The following is a 15,537-nucleotide window of genomic DNA, read 5'->3' as shown; positions in this document are numbered from 1 at the left end:
TATTATTTTCTAAGTACAGTTCCAACGTAGAAGCGCAGACTGTGATCTTTGATGCAGCCAAGTGGCAACTGCCATCAACACTATAAAAAAATTTGGAGTAAGCTCATAGCAGGTGAAGACTGGTGGTCTTGAAACTGTTATAACTTATAACCAGGATGATATATATTAGTAAACTAAGACCGCATCCTCTGCAGGGATATTGCACGTACGTAGCTAGACAGAGACTTGTATATGCATGAGTCTGGAAGTCTCTTTTTGAGCTGTTTAGCTGGGTTGGCTTTATCGAGCAAGACAATTGAATAATAGTACAAATTAGGTCATTAGTACTGTTGAAGAACAGTTGACACTGCTAACATACAATCACAAAGTGTTGAAAGATTGACGACAACCCATGATAATAGCTCCTAGCTAGATATGGTCATTGTAGGTACAAGGACTTCTTACGCTGACGCATATGGAAATAATACCGATAAACATATAATTTAATTCTACCATCTGCTCACCATGTGCTTCTTCTTGACAGGCAATTAATGGCCTCGCCAAGCTATTGTTGTTTATCCCCATCCACGGATAGCCCGAATTGGATATGAGGAAAGTGTGCCCACTGCAAAACAACAAACATGGAGTACTCTTCACTCAAACAAATGAATAGCAATAATTCACTCTTCAAACATATATATATATATATATATATATATATATATATATATATATATATATATAAAATCACATTTGCTCTAATTTATAGCATTTATGAGAGAAAGATCATGGCAACACTCTCCAATACCATTTTTGTGTCCTTAATTTCCTCACCTACCACCTTGTGTCTCTTTACGGGATGCGAGCTTTCACCATGCAGTGTGTGCATGCAAAAGGATACCGAAAACACGCACTCTCCAGTCACCCCGTGTCACACCCTTCTAACCGCATGCAGGGGTTTGGCTTTGTACAGTGAGAAGGGTGTCAATGGATCCTGCGGGGTAGTGGGTGTCTAAAGAATTGTACTTGTTCATATGATAATTAATGATCTTGTGCATATTTTAAGGTAGTCCAACTGACGCTGTTTCATCTTTCAAAAAGCCAAACCATCAAACTACGTTAAATTCCAAACTGAAATCTTCCAAACAGTCAGCTAACTTTTAAAGTTTGGAATACCAGAACTTATACCTAAGGCAGATAGTGCTCTTGTCAAATGGAGCTGCTATGAGTTTGTTGAAATGGCAGAGTCAATAAAAAAAGAAAGCAGATGTGGAAGCTCACTATAACTCACTTTCAAAGGTCTAACTTTTTTGCGAGGAACAGTGCAAAAACAAATATTACGTGGAACCTTTGCAGTAGATAATGCTGGATATTTAATATAATGAAACAGGAATACCTTTTTTGATGGAGAAACAGGAAGACTACCTGTAGTTGTACAGGGAGAGGAAGAAGAAAACTGTTGGTCCTTGGAAATGTAGGTTTGCAGAGGCAAGGTGAATATACTAAAATTAATTATATATCTCCTTAATATCAAAAGCGCATGCAACTCATATAAGTGGTTGCTACCTGGTAGAATGAAAGAAGCTTATATAGGTCTTCAATCTGGGTGACTTAACATCATGTGCTTTTGACTATATATTCTCGTTTCTCCTCTAAGAAGTTTTATTTGGATGTGAACTCTTCTCAGAATAATGCATACTGAAAATAGATTTTACTAGAGGATTCTTAATCTCTATAAGAAAGATTGTATCTGAAGTCCTAGCAATGCGTATTCCTACCCGTTCACACCTTTGATGAGTGAGGTACGCATTCTTGCATTACTCTTTGTCAACTATTGATTTTATTTTACCATGCTGTTCTTATTTGTTATTCTGTGCTTCATTTGGGACTTGAGACTCAGCTACCATGTTAAAGTAGGACACTTTCCCTGTAATTATGTACAAACATGCTTCTTCAAATGAATGTACATAGCGGGTGAATGTGGTGCAAGTTCCTTACAAACCAAAGTCTGATATTTAAGCCTATGCACCATAGCTTTAAGCAACCATTCTATTTCGTTGAATGATATCTCACTCATCAGATCAAGCACAGCTACATAAATAAGATAAATTTGCCACTACTGAACAATTTTTTCTAATTATAACTGGACTTTGGAAAATAAATTAATTAAGAAAGTCTTATATTAATTGTAGGTATACTATGTCAGGAAAATTCTGGTTGTTCATGCTTTGCATTTCTTGTATAAGGTTTTGTCCTAAATGTACATATTATTATGTGAAAATGATAATGTTTACACAGACAAGTGTGAATCTAATTGAAGTTATGAAGTAAATCATAATGATAGTGGACTAATAGTCTCTCAAACTATTGCCTTAATAAAGTTTATATAATTCAAATTTAATCTGAAACTTAAGCAGCATGAGTGGTAAGGGAGATACCACAAGTACTTATTATACAGACTGAAGGCATCTTGATTGATTATGGGGTTTCTTGGCAATTGTAATTGGTGCTAATCGTGGACAAGGAGAGCAGACAAAAAGTTTTGAATGGTATGGATAAGCTTATGTTGACAATGATGTAGTCCTTCAAAGGAAGTAACGATATATAAGGATCCACATATCAATCTCAAAAAGATGATCACAAGCTTGTTGGTTATGTTGGTTATTTGGGCATTGGTTCTGAATTTCATGGCAGATACCAATATTAAGACATCTTTACAATTGCACTTTGATGTAAAATATTATAGTCTCTTTTAAATGTCTATTTTATTATGAATTCTAGTTTTCTCAATTCAAAGGAAAAAAAGATGAACTATAATGTTCATATTACGTTCTCTCCACTCTTCATCAGCAAACTGTTTTTAATTTCTCCCTATCCTTTTATCTCTTGGTAAAAATTCTCCCTATGTTTATCAGTTAACTTCTAATACCACTGCCCACAAAGTGGGGGACTGCCTATAGATTTTAATATACAGTTGACTGCAATTTATTACTGCTTGTCTCTGAACCATATGCTTAAGATGATATGCACACATTACTTGCATACATAGACACCCACATGTACATACATGCATGCACACACACGCACACATATATATATATAGACAACACCACAAGACAAATCCAGAAACAAAAAATGCTATGTTATGAAGATAGGTGATTTTTGAACATTTGGTCATTAGAATTTAAAATCTTGAAGTTAGTTCCCCTTCTCTCAATCAAATTCTAAACAGTCCCTTATCTATAAGTAGATATGTAGCACTTGATTTTGATTACCGGGATAAATTGTCTCCATTTTCAACGAATGACTGATTTGATTGATTGCCATCTGTTTAATGACATTTACAACCTCCGTTCATTATTGAAGTATGAACTCTTCCAAAAAAAAAGAAAAAAAGGGAAGAGAGGAGAGTAAGCTATTCATCTATAAGTTATCATAACAATAGAAAAATCAAACAATGAACATCATTACAGGAGATGGTAATCAACAATTGAATCAGTTCTCAGTTGAAAAAAAAAAGGAGACTATTTTGTTCCAATTACCAGAAAACAGTTGTCACTTTGTCTTTCTACAAGAAAAGGGAATATTTTGGAATTTGGTTCAAATAGAGGACTAACATGTCAAAATCCCTTTAAAGAATTTATCGTCACAATATGTTGTAAAAGGTTGTGCTGTGTACACATCATATATATTGGGAAACAAGCCTATGGAAGAAGCTACATCTGTTGGCATTTAATTTAAAATCTAATCAAAAGTTAGTAAGTTTATGTCATGGGAAAGTTTAAAGTTCAAATAACTATTAATGATCGTTAGTCCCAGTGGTAGTACGTTAATATCTGAGAGTCAGCACATAATTGGAAAGTTGTGATGTATTCACATAAGGGAATGTAAGAGTTATACATGGTTTATACATAAGGATGTCAAGGATTTTAAGCTTGTGAAGAAAGTGTGGAGAATGAGTAAATCAAAGAGAAAAGTACTCACACACATCCATTTGATCATGGAGTGCACATAGAACAATTGCAAAATTTTGCTTCGTCACTTCCTCTACCCCAATATATATATTACTAGCGATTTTGAGTAGTAACAGTCAAAATAGGTAAATTAATAATGGAGAACTGAGCCAGATCATTTAGTATTGCCTTGTAAGGATGGTTAGATCTGATGTTTGTATAGAGGAAGGCTTGTGAAGTCAAGAAAGATGAGAAAACCTATGAATGCCTTCAAAAGAAACATAAAGGCAGAATATGTGTTATTGGTAATGGTAGACTGTATGTTTAATTAAATATTTTCCTTAAATCAGACCATTCAAATAGGATCTCTTACTTGGAATCTCAAATTAGAAATTTGACAAATTATTCATTGTTGTGCCATTTATTCTTTTCGTTACTGTGTTTCTTTAGAATGTAATAGAACGAATACGTAGATCTCAACCTTGTGCATTGTAAACATCAAATACTACTTATACATATGCTTCGATTTAAATACTTGAGAGTCAAAAGCATCTCCTTCCCAATCTTGAACCTTCTCTTGGTTTGGATAAAAATTGTTTAGAACTATTCTAGAGTAGTTGTTAGTGAGAATTGATGTTCGAGCATAAATTTCGTTGACCGTTCTAAATTTTATCAGTTTGATAACCTGGTTAATATCGTTCACAATAACTTACATTCTTTGCTGCAGCGCTGAAAGCTTCTCTGTGGCTAATGTCAGGATTTGTAGCCTTTAGTCTTCGTATTTCTTCTCTGTAGAAGAAAAAAGATAATAGATGGGCAGCCCATAGGAAAGACATGTTGTTAGACTCGCATAATATGGATATAGAAGTATGGGGTTCTTCTGACCATCTAAAATTATATAATAAAATGATGGTAGGTGGAATGTTTAAAACTCACTTAATAAATCTGTTGTAAGCAGAAGGAACACGCTGTCTCTTCTCTGGCACTGCTTCAAAAAAGGAAAACTGGAAGTCATGATATCTTAGACAAAATTCTCAGCAGAAAACTTTGCGAACTGTGATGATTAAGCCCAGAAATCTTTCCCCATGCTCTACCGACCACGAATGTGAAACAAAAAGATCATAGAGAGGGAACTGCAGTTAACCAAATTAGGTTGCTTCCTATAATTAAAGCAAAATCACTACATTCATAGTCATGTTAAGGTAATGTTTTTTCTTTTCAAAAAAAAAAAAAAAGTTTGTCCATTAATAGAAAGTATCTACAATATTATTTACCTTTGAGCTTTGGAGTTTTTCAAAATCTTGTAAATGTACACGCTTGCTTGCTTGCATCCATATAGATGCATGTACATGATTGTAGAACAGATCTTGTTTGTGCAACCATAAACTATATACATATGAGATTAATGTAGTGAGACTTACAGCGAATAGGTAATGTTTGCTGCTGAACATTTTCCATGGAGTTCATCAAGGATACCTTGTTACATTTAGAAGATGACCCACAATCCATATTGAGATCTTGAGACCCTAGGTTATGATTCTGCAATTTCTTTCCCAACAATAAAACAAAAAACTCCATCATCAGAGATCTTATAATCTTAGTTTTCCAATGTGCAAGCTTGTGAGTGAATAGTCACCTTAATTAATAAATGGGTTAATTACTTTTCTGGTCACTGATCTATAAAAGATGGTAACAAAATAGTCACTGACCTATAACATGTAACAAAATGATCATCGATTAATTTCAATTTTATAATAAAGTGGTCACTGACCTATTATATGTAACAAAATGGTCATTGATTAATTTTAATTTTATAACAAAATGGTCACTCTGGCTAATTCCGACTGTTAGGTTAAGAACGGACATTTGAAATTGATTGATGACTATTTTGTTACATATTATAAGTCAGTGATCATTTTGTTATAAAATTGAAATTGATCGATGATCATTTTGTTATATATTATAAGTCAGTGATCATTTTGTTATAATCTTTTATAGGTCAGTGATCAAAAAAATAATTAACCCTAAAAATAAATGAAGAAAAAAAATGATTATCTTTCCTCTGTGGAAATTCTATTGAGAACTTGTGTTGGTATGTTGATGTTTAGTCCTATGTTAGTTGTATAATAGAAATATCTCGAAAACTTATATAAGACCGATAAATTCAAATAATATCTTTTGGCTATCCTTTTTTTGGTCCGTCATAAAGATATTAGAGTGAATACATCCTATAGCCTTTGTGGAGTAGAGGTTGCAGCATATGAGTCATTCTAAGACTAAGTATGGGTCGATGGTGGTGTCTGCAGTTCAGTTTGATTCGATTTGGATCCTTAACTGGAGGAGGATGTATGTGAGACCCATGTGAGCATTTGTTTAGTCCTATATATTTTGGTTGTATGCCAGAGATAACTTGGATACACGTACAAGGCTAGAAAATTCAAACAATAGCTTGTGGCTTGTCTTTTAGAGTAAAGTCCTGATTACCACGTACATCTAATTGGCTATTATTTATGAGGAACAAAGCCATGTTAAGTTTTGAAGGGGGTTGCTTCAAATAGGTACATGTAAAGGACACCTAAGCCTCAAAAATGAGGATCAATAAATTCAATGCGTACATAATATTGAGTTCTTTTTCTCTATTTCCTTTTAAGGAAGCTCTTTTTTCCTTATGAAAGAAAATAAAGCTTTGTTTCTGCCATGGAACTAAAAGTGCCTTGAATAAAATATGGTCATATGAAATCTCCGCCATCTGCAATAATTGCGCATATGTAGAAATATGAAATAACATATATAATATGTGAAGTATTACATATAATATATATATATATATATATATAACCGAAAATTTTATTTTATTGTGCGCTCACTTTAGTACATGTGCATGCATAGATATAAGAATTACAAAGACGAGAACGACTTTTTTCACTGATAAAGTTGATGACAAGATCGATCCATGATTCTGTGTGTGCTACTATTCTATGTGCATAGATGAAGATGGATATACGATGATATGGCTTTGAGTAGTGGTGCACAAAGTACGTTTATCATAATATATATATGTAAATAGCATTCATAATATATACTTCAGGAATTCAGCAAAATAGGAATGAAGACAAAACTAATGGGTCGATGTTTGGACCTGAACACCTTGAGGGAGTGTTTGAAGAAGAGCCCCTAAATTCACAGACAGCAAATTAGCACAGTGCCCGCATCTTACCGTCACAATGGTGAGGGAGTTGCTGCCAGGGACGCTAACCTGAAGAAGTAACAAGAGGGGCAAAGAAATGGAAGGAGACTTATTTATAAACGAAAAAGCAAGAGATAAATTCTAGCAGTTGAAGAAAACTTGTTGTTGAAGTAAAATCTCATATTACGCTAGAAATGAACTACAGAATTTGTCATCTATTTCGCTGCTTCACCATATATTGCTGTTAGCTTCAAGACAGAATTTTTACTTTCTGGTAGTGTCATAAGTTACTGAAGAAACTAATGATCACCGTTCCATTCCTGCTGCCTCGATGGCTAGGCCCCTTCACCTTGATAACCTCGACAAGGGTATGAGGATTGGCACCCCCTTCCTCATCCAGGATATATACTGCGCAATTTAGTACGCTTGGAAGAATTAACAATAGTAGTAGCATCATCTAGTAACCGGCCATGGTATGCGCGCATATTTAGTAGCTGGCAGGAAAGAATAGAAGAAATGGCTTATGCAGAAAAAAGGATAAGAAGAGATGGTTGGAAATTAAGGAAGAAGAAGCGGAGATAATTAAGATGGTTGAAGAAGAAGAGGGAGAGAAGGCATAGTGTTATTCGGAGATAATTAAAAGGAAGGGGATCTCCTCCTCCTCTTCTTCTTCTTCTTTTCCCTTGATAATATCACTTTTTGATGCTTGCTTTTATGAGTTGCGCAACCTCTCTCTCGCTCTCTGCCTTCCGACAGAGGGTTCTAACTTAAACGAAATGGCAAAATAAAAAAGCTGGTTTCTTGTGCAGCATTCTTTCGAGTTGAGAGCCCCATGCCATTTCCCCTCATCTTTCTGAACCCTCCAGTGCTGACCTCTCTCTGCTCGAAAGTAAATTAATAAAGAAAGAGAAGGTAGAACAAGAATCAAGAAAGGCAGTGGAAAATGATGGGACAGCTGAAACAACATCCCACTCTCACCTAGAGAGAGAGAGAGAGAGAGGATTTGTGTTTTCGCAAGCCAGCGTATGTACTTGATGACATGACAATTATGATCACCGAAAGGATGGAACGAGCTGGACGGTGTGCAATCACAATACTGGTTGGCTACCCAACTATGAGGTGGCCTACCCAACGTTGCTAAAAAATGAAAGAGTGAGGAAGGGGGTGTGGGAATCACGCAACTGCAGTAGCATTCCCATTACATTTGAAGAAGAATATATTGTTTAGAAACTATATGTAAATATACTGTAATTCTATACTTAAAAGGAATTAGTTCAAAAATGTTAGTGGAAAAGCGAAACAACAAAAGAATGTTGATGATACATCACATTGTGGGATGCCCAACTTTTTTCTTTTTCCTTTTCCTCTCTTTCGTAGTTATGAGATGTCTAGTTAATCCGTCATTTCTTAGTTCGAACTTTGTGTTTTTAGCAATAATATTTCTTCAGGGCTCGATGATGCTTTGGTAGTGTATACGAGCATGTAAAGAAATTTTGCTCTTCCAATTACCAGTCTTAAATAGACTTCAACATCCTAAAATGTATGAGTTATCGGTCTCTACACACTAACCCAATAACAAGGAGTCATCTCATGCTCATCAATGTATATAACATCACATAAGTCACTTACCTCAATTTGATCAAGTCGATGACTTTAATCGTTTAATATTTTCCACGACCTTTCAGCAGTTTTTCCTTTTTTTTTTTTACTTTAAAAAAAAAATAATAATAAAAAAAAAGCTTTTAGTCTAGTTTCTAGGAACGAGGTGCTAGAAATCAGATAGCAAGAAGAAGAGCCAAGGTAGAAAAATAAGAAGATCGATCCTGACTTCTTTTTTGGAAAATCATCTTATAGTTGAGTGCAATCTTATCATCTCCATGAACTCAGCTGATTGAAATTTTGATGGCCTTTCTTTTTTCAGATCTCTCGATCCATTTGCATCTCTACTCACAATAGCAGACAATAAAATAGCTATTACCAAATTAAAGGGAGGAGAGGGAGAGGCATGCGATTTATACCACCAGGATGGTGTTGCAGAAGTTGCAGTGGACATAGCAGACTTGCTCGGTTGCGATATGGGCCGACATTTCGAATCGCCAAGTCCGAGGCTTTGGAGACTTCGTGCATATGCTAAGCAAGAAGCTGGAGCAAAAGAGGATTTAAGGGAGTGAGGAGTCTAGATTTAAACGAGATACGGTATGGAAGAGGAAAGGAGTTGCATTTTTTTTTTCTTTTTTCCGGTTGCTTCTAATCTCCTACCGAAAGGAAGGTGCACAGTAGCAAATTGGGGCGGTACGGAGTGGTTGAGACCTGAGAGAACGGAAGGTGGATGAGATGTTTTTTCTTTTTTTTTTTTTCTTTTTTTTTTTTTTTTTTTATGGGGAGTGCGAGGAAGAAGGTGGAAGGGTTATGATTGAATGAATGAGTGGATCGGAGTCTACTGCTCTCTCTCTCTCCCACGCTTTGCTTTCTGTATAGCTCAAGAACATGTGGGGCAGGAAGAGACATCAATATGAGAGAGAATGAAAGAGACAGAGCGCTTTTAACCGTGGCTTGTAGTAACTGATAACGTAAACATGGGGATTATGATAAGCTCTGGTAAGATATAGGTTACTGCTGCATGCTTTGCTCCAAGTCATGACAAAATTAACGATGCAAGCCAAAAGCAGCTGATACGTATCTCTTCCCCAGTCGAAGGGTTGTACCAACATTTAGATTTTCTTAGGGTAACATTAGTTCAGAATGCTACCAACGGCGCACGATCGAGATGTTGAATTCCCAGTTGAAATGAATTCTACACATCAAGATGCTTCTATTAGCATTGCTCGTAACTCATGCCACGTCTGAAGGCAAATAAGTCATATATATTAATTCATGTTTTATTTTGTGCTCTTTTATTTCCTCCAAAAGACCCTTTTTTTGCCTGTGTCACTCTGAATTATGACATAGTTGCACTACTTAACCACATGCGTAGGTTGAATCCTCATCAAATTTATGTTGTCTTTGATTTGCATGGAATCAAATTAATTATATTTGTCTGTGCACTTAATTTCTCAAGTAGGTTGGGCATCTTCTCCCCTAAAAGCATTTATATATTTCTATAGTTTTCAATCTATATTTTCAACATACACTTGTTTAATATAAAAATGTTGGATCAGGGTGTTCACTTCCCTTAACTACTGATGATGATGATAAAAAGGATGTATATATGTATGTTAGAATATCTGTGGGGTAATATCTTCGTTGCTAGCTAAAGTGAACATTTTCAGCACCCATGTCCTTTATTTTCTCTAATTTATTTTTGCTTTTGGCATCTTGTGTTTTATTCATTTCTTTAGCTATATGTGCAAACAAGTGCAAGCACAACAGTTGTATTATTGATGAGAGCAAACTTCAACACATGTGGTGTCACTTCGATTGGATGGTTTGGAACTTTAGACAGTAAAGAGGGTGCAATGATTGAGAGAATAGATGCTGCGTGTTTTCATTCACTGATAGAAAAAAAAAAAAAAAAAAAAAAAGGAAAAAATCTTGCCAGCTGTTATAAAGAGCAGTAGAATAATAAAACATCAACACTCACAGAGTTGACAATCCGATCGGACCGGATCAGATATAAGTTTGGTCGGATACAGGTTAGGTTAAAAGTTTGCAATCCAAACCTAACTTACTGGTAAGTGGATTGAAAATTCAAATCCAAATTTGATCTTTTTTATTAAACAGATAATCTAATCCGACTTATAATGGGTTGCACCTAGTTAGACAGGTTAATTAAATGGGTTAAGCATTCCGACCCGTAAACACCTATAAATTAACTCAAACTATGACTTAAAGTTCTATTTAGTAGGATGTCCAACAAGTCCGCATTAACTGTCTTCAATTTAATTGGAGCGGGTCTACTAATTAGTCACGATTGTCCATATATGGTGAGATGGTCGTGACTGCATGAGACCCCCACAGGATACATTGTCTCATGCATTATTTGGTACCATATAATCATAGTTGTCTTGCGATACACTAGCAGTCATGATTGATCAACCACTCTACATACACCAATTGAATACTGAGTTAGTGAGGACCTGTACTCATGTCCAGTTCCATTTGACTACACAAATTAAAGTGCACGCTTGGATGGACAAAAATGTTTTTATGCTAATTGTGTTAGGTTTAAATATAAAACCACAATCAAACAAATTAAAGATGAGGTATTAAGCTTCTTCTTCTATTCTAATTCATTTACTTAATTACAAAAAGATATTGCCATGAGGCGATTTTGGCTCATGATGATTAGAGGCTAGAGCTCATTTTCAAACCATGTCATGTATTATGATATCTTCCAAATGATTCCAGCCAACCATCGGTTAGGATACTTACATGGTTTAGGTAAATTTGGAATAAAGCAGCACATATCATTCTATATGTATATGATCTATAGCTGCTTCTATATTAACTAATAACATGATATAGATACTAGAATGCAAAACAAGTCATAAAATTCATGTATATGAGTCATGAGTAGACTAATATTTTGCTTGTTCAAAAACTTCTAAATGATGGTTTGATTGTAATAATATTGGACCTCACTTAAAAGATTGATTAATCAAAAGATATTATTTGGATTTCTTAGTTCTATATAAATATTCAGGATCTATCTAGTGCATAATCGATATGGAATTAGATATACGCTGGCATGGATCCCTATGCATAAAAAAAATTATCTTATTTCATTCTTGAAATTAGTGATTAAAATGCTTGTTTCTTTAATCTTCAGCAGGCCTTACATATTTTAGAGGATTATGCCATGTAGAATATAAGGTCTGTGTCACATGCCCAGCTCATACTTTGGATCGTAGGTGTGACATTGACCAACCATCTGGGGCAGGAAAGAGAGACGGTGGAAAAAGCTTGTTCATCTTATATATTATGGCTACACAAATAATGTTCTCTTCAAGATATGAACGTGAAAATAATTGGTATCCAAAAAACACAAAATTCGTTTTCAGACATAGTTGAAAATTATCTTTAGATATTATAAATCCAACTCCTGGATGGATGCTTGGTTGACTATGACATTCAATTGTCCAACCATTTCGTGGACATTTTTTTTAAGGATATAGTTGTGTTCGAAAGAACTTAGAGTGATTAAAATATTCTCTATGTATGTGTGCATGTGAACGCATATATGTATATGGCTGGTTAGGAGAGACGGCTCTGATATATATATATATATATATATATATAAACAGAACAGCAAGAACTAATATATGTTGTGTTGTGTTATCGTGTATCTCATGCATGATACGCTCAAGCATCGGGAAAGAATTCGGCATGTCATGATTGTAGCTTCCTCGCAGCTTCATGCAGCAGAATTACTTTTCGTAAAAGAAATGTGGTATACTTGTAGATTTACTCCTGGTCATGTACCACCTCCCTCCCTCTTTTTGCATCTTTGTCTCCACTTGTAGCTTGGCATCTGCTGGATGGCCCAACTCACCCATCAATCCCCTGCTACCGTATAGCTAGCTGTAGGGGGGAATGGAGCAGTGTTGGGTACAACTAAGGAGCTAGGACTCCCCTGAGATACCTACATACATATAGCTGCATGGATAGGATGGACGGTTCCAACTTTGAGATCTTGTTACGTTGTGCACTCTGGACAACTGGACGACAAGGTAAGCTAAAAGATGGGGGACAAGGAGGGCAGAGGCAGAAAGCAAGCTTGTCCCTTTCCTCCACATGCAAACCATCCATCCATCCATCCATCCATCATGGTTGGAAGACCACATCCATATCTCGCTTCTCTATAGACTGATTGTCCTGTGCGGTGTATTGACCCCAGCCAGCCTCATGTTCCCTCAATCACTTGTTTGGGGTGGGTCCCCCACGATCCACCTTTTTTTTTTTTTTTTTTTTTTTTTTTGTGGGGGTGGGGAGGACAGGACAATGGGTCGGTTCAACCTTTTTTCTTTTTCCTTTTTTTTCTGGAAAAAAAAAAAAAAAAAGTGGGCGTGGATCAGATATTTGATGCGATATTTTGGACACGAGTATCGTGATGTGCTTTCCTTGATTTTTCTTCTTGAACGTGACGGAGTGCCACAGTGTGCGGATGAGCTTTCAAAACTTAAAACAAGCGTCTCCCTGGCCTAATGAACGGTGATGGAGAATAACCTCTAAAGGTAATTCGCATTTTCATATATAGTTTTTCTTCAGACGTTGATGATAATAATAATAATAACAGAATTGCTATTCATAATAATTAATTATCTGGATCAAATATTTGGAGCCGAGCACTATTTAAATTTGAAGCTAGAACCTTCCCTTCTCTCATACGAGGCACAGGTGCCACCACTTAATTATTTATGTGTAGTTTGTAATTTTTTTATATGCATTATTGTTTCATTTTTTATTATAAGTCATGAATATGCATGGTAAGATATTTTTTTTCGATGTCATATTCTGAACACATTTCCATGTTTTTTTGATGATGCAAAATTTTGCAGTAAAAATATGTAAGAATGATGGTTGGATTCAATTTTCTTCATCTTAATTACACGTGTATAGTTTGCATATTTTGTTCATGGAATATCTTTCCTGACCATGCTTTCAGGGATGACGAAATGGGTCGACTCGTGACACAAATGATTAATCTAACCATCACATCTGAACCTAAAAATTTCTAACAAAAAAGTAAGAAAAGAAGAAAGAAGAAAAATGTAGAACCACCGAGTCCTAGATTAATAATGGAGGAGCAAAAATTAGGCTAAACAGGAACAATTGTTGGAGATGGTAAAGTGTGGGAAGGTCCAGTCCCGCATACATGAATCTCGAACGGTCGCCTAGCACTCTAGCTTTTTGTTATGAGACTTCGGATTGATGTCTTGGGCCTCCAATCCACTGCAAAACCAAATCATGATACGATACTGCTTGCTCGTGATGGAAAAATCGATGCCACCTACACATCAACCGATACCACGCAACTTGTATGCAACGTGTTTTGGGTTGAATGCTGGCTGTCCATAAATAGCTACGATCGGTCCTCGCATCAATCTCAGTGCTTGACTTCATGAAATGTGTCCCGCACAACCGAGGAGAGAGATCAGAAGCTACATTTTTTTTTTTTTTTTTTTTTTGGGAATGTAGATTGACGATGAGAAATCAGTACAATGATATAAAGATGCAGCTTTATGCCAGGTACTCTCTCTCTCTATTCGCACCTGAACCTCATTACATAAAAATAAAAAACAAAGGCTCAACCTTTTTCAATGCAAGATTCGTTTGCTTCTACAACGATAATAATAACATTAATGAAGAAGAACGGGAGGAGGAAGTGGGAAAAAAAAAAATGAAGAAGAAAAGTGGTGGTGGTGGTGGTGGACCACATTGAATTGGAGCAAGCCATTGTCATACTCTAAATATTAGCAGGCAGGCGGACGGGTGGACCCGGGCACGCTGTCGCACACGTAAATCGAAGCAGGAGGTGAATCCCAACCATCGTACTCACCTGACAGCTAGTCCTTGTTCTTGAAGAAAAGATTTGTCAGCTTTCCACCTTGGATCACCACGCTTATCATGGTTAATGGTTGTGATACGTATACCTTACAATGGACTGGATCACTGGATCGGTGCGGCACAGAACGGGCCACATGCATGCATTATACATAACTCTGTTGGGGAGGGGAAGGTAACAAGTCATCCCCCATGAACGAATGGTCGCGATCGCCGCTGCTGTCGCTGTGGTCGTACTGGGGTCGTGGACCAGGACCACTGGGTGCGTTGATGTGGATGCGTGTTTCGGGCAACCGGGCGCGTTGATGTGGATGCGTGTTTCGGGGAAGTGTGACAACCACGACAGCAGTTGGATGTGGATGTGGATGATCTTGTGCACTCCGTTGCTTCTTCAGGATAATTAAGCCTTAAACACCTAGAATACCAGGCCAATGGCCAGCAGCAATAACACCAAGATCCTCAAATGCTCATCGCACACCATATATGATCTGATAAGTACATCAAAGCATGATCTAGTCTCCTACCTGTCCTCTTTCAAAGCACGTAAACATAGTACCAAGATATACTGCGTGCGCCCGGTCCGGTGCTCATTCACGAGTTCACGTATGTCCGGTCAAGACCGTGGGCTGGACGGGCCTGTGAATCCCACAGTTGTCTACCAAAAGAGCCCAAAAAAGAAAAATTGTCAGTCTTCAACAGCTGCACCGAGAGGTTTCGGCTGAATCATTTTTTTTGTCACAGCTAAAGATCAAAGTGGGGGCCCGCTAAGGTCTTTGGACGGTAAAATGGTAGTCTAGCATTAAAATGATCAATTTCCTGCCAAGGCAATGTTGAACATACTACAACTCAAACTAAGCTAATATCTGCACTTTTCTCACATGACTGACAAAATTCCACAAGGCGAATTTCTTCGAA

The 15,537-nt window shown here is 36.5% G+C and overlaps 1 protein-coding gene across 4 annotated transcripts; it reads right to left on the bottom strand.

The window, feature by feature from the left end:
• Window positions 1–295: 295 nt before the first annotated feature.
• LOC105042432 (protein YABBY 2) lies at window positions 296–9,517 on the bottom strand. Of its 4 annotated transcripts, none has more exons than XM_010919639.4 (7): window positions 9,379–9,517; window positions 9,138–9,261; window positions 7,072–7,188; window positions 5,354–5,480; window positions 4,869–4,920; window positions 4,646–4,721; window positions 296–604 (listed from the first exon to the last, which is right to left on the bottom strand). In XM_010919639.4, exons 2-7 carry the CDS (start codon window positions 9,204–9,206, stop codon window positions 545–547), a joined length of 501 nt encoding a protein of 166 aa, XP_010917941.1. In that variant the 5' UTR covers window positions 9,207–9,261; window positions 9,379–9,517; the 3' UTR covers window positions 296–544. The 4 variants fall into 4 exon arrangements, with proteins under 4 accessions (XP_010917941.1, XP_010917942.1, XP_010917943.1 ...); XM_010919640.3 differs by having other exon boundaries at window positions 4,869–4,917; XM_010919641.4 differs by having other exon boundaries at window positions 5,354–5,471.
• Between the last annotated feature and the right edge of the window lie 6,020 nt (window positions 9,518–15,537).

The sequence above is a fragment of the Elaeis guineensis genome, chromosome 3 (genome assembly GCF_000442705.2).
Source record: "Elaeis guineensis isolate ETL-2024a chromosome 3, EG11, whole genome shotgun sequence".
Classification (NCBI taxonomy): Eukaryota; Viridiplantae; Streptophyta; class Magnoliopsida; order Arecales; family Arecaceae; genus Elaeis; species Elaeis guineensis.
Note: the sequence above shows the minus strand (reverse complement) of the source record. Positions and strands in the feature narration are given on the sequence as shown.

Coding starts and splice junctions, on each gene's coding strand:
- LOC105042432 (XM_010919639.4), bottom strand. CDS start 9,206: ATGTCGGCCCATATCGCAACCGAGCAAGTCTGCTATGTCCACTGCAAC. Junction 5,481..7,071: donor CACTCCCTCAAGGTGTTCAG/GTCCAAACATCG, acceptor TTGTTGGGAAAG/AAATTGCAGAATCATAACCT. Junction 605..4,645: donor TCAGCGCTGCAGCAAAGAAT/GTAAGTTATTGT, acceptor GTTGTTTTGCAG/TGGGCACACTTTCCTCATAT.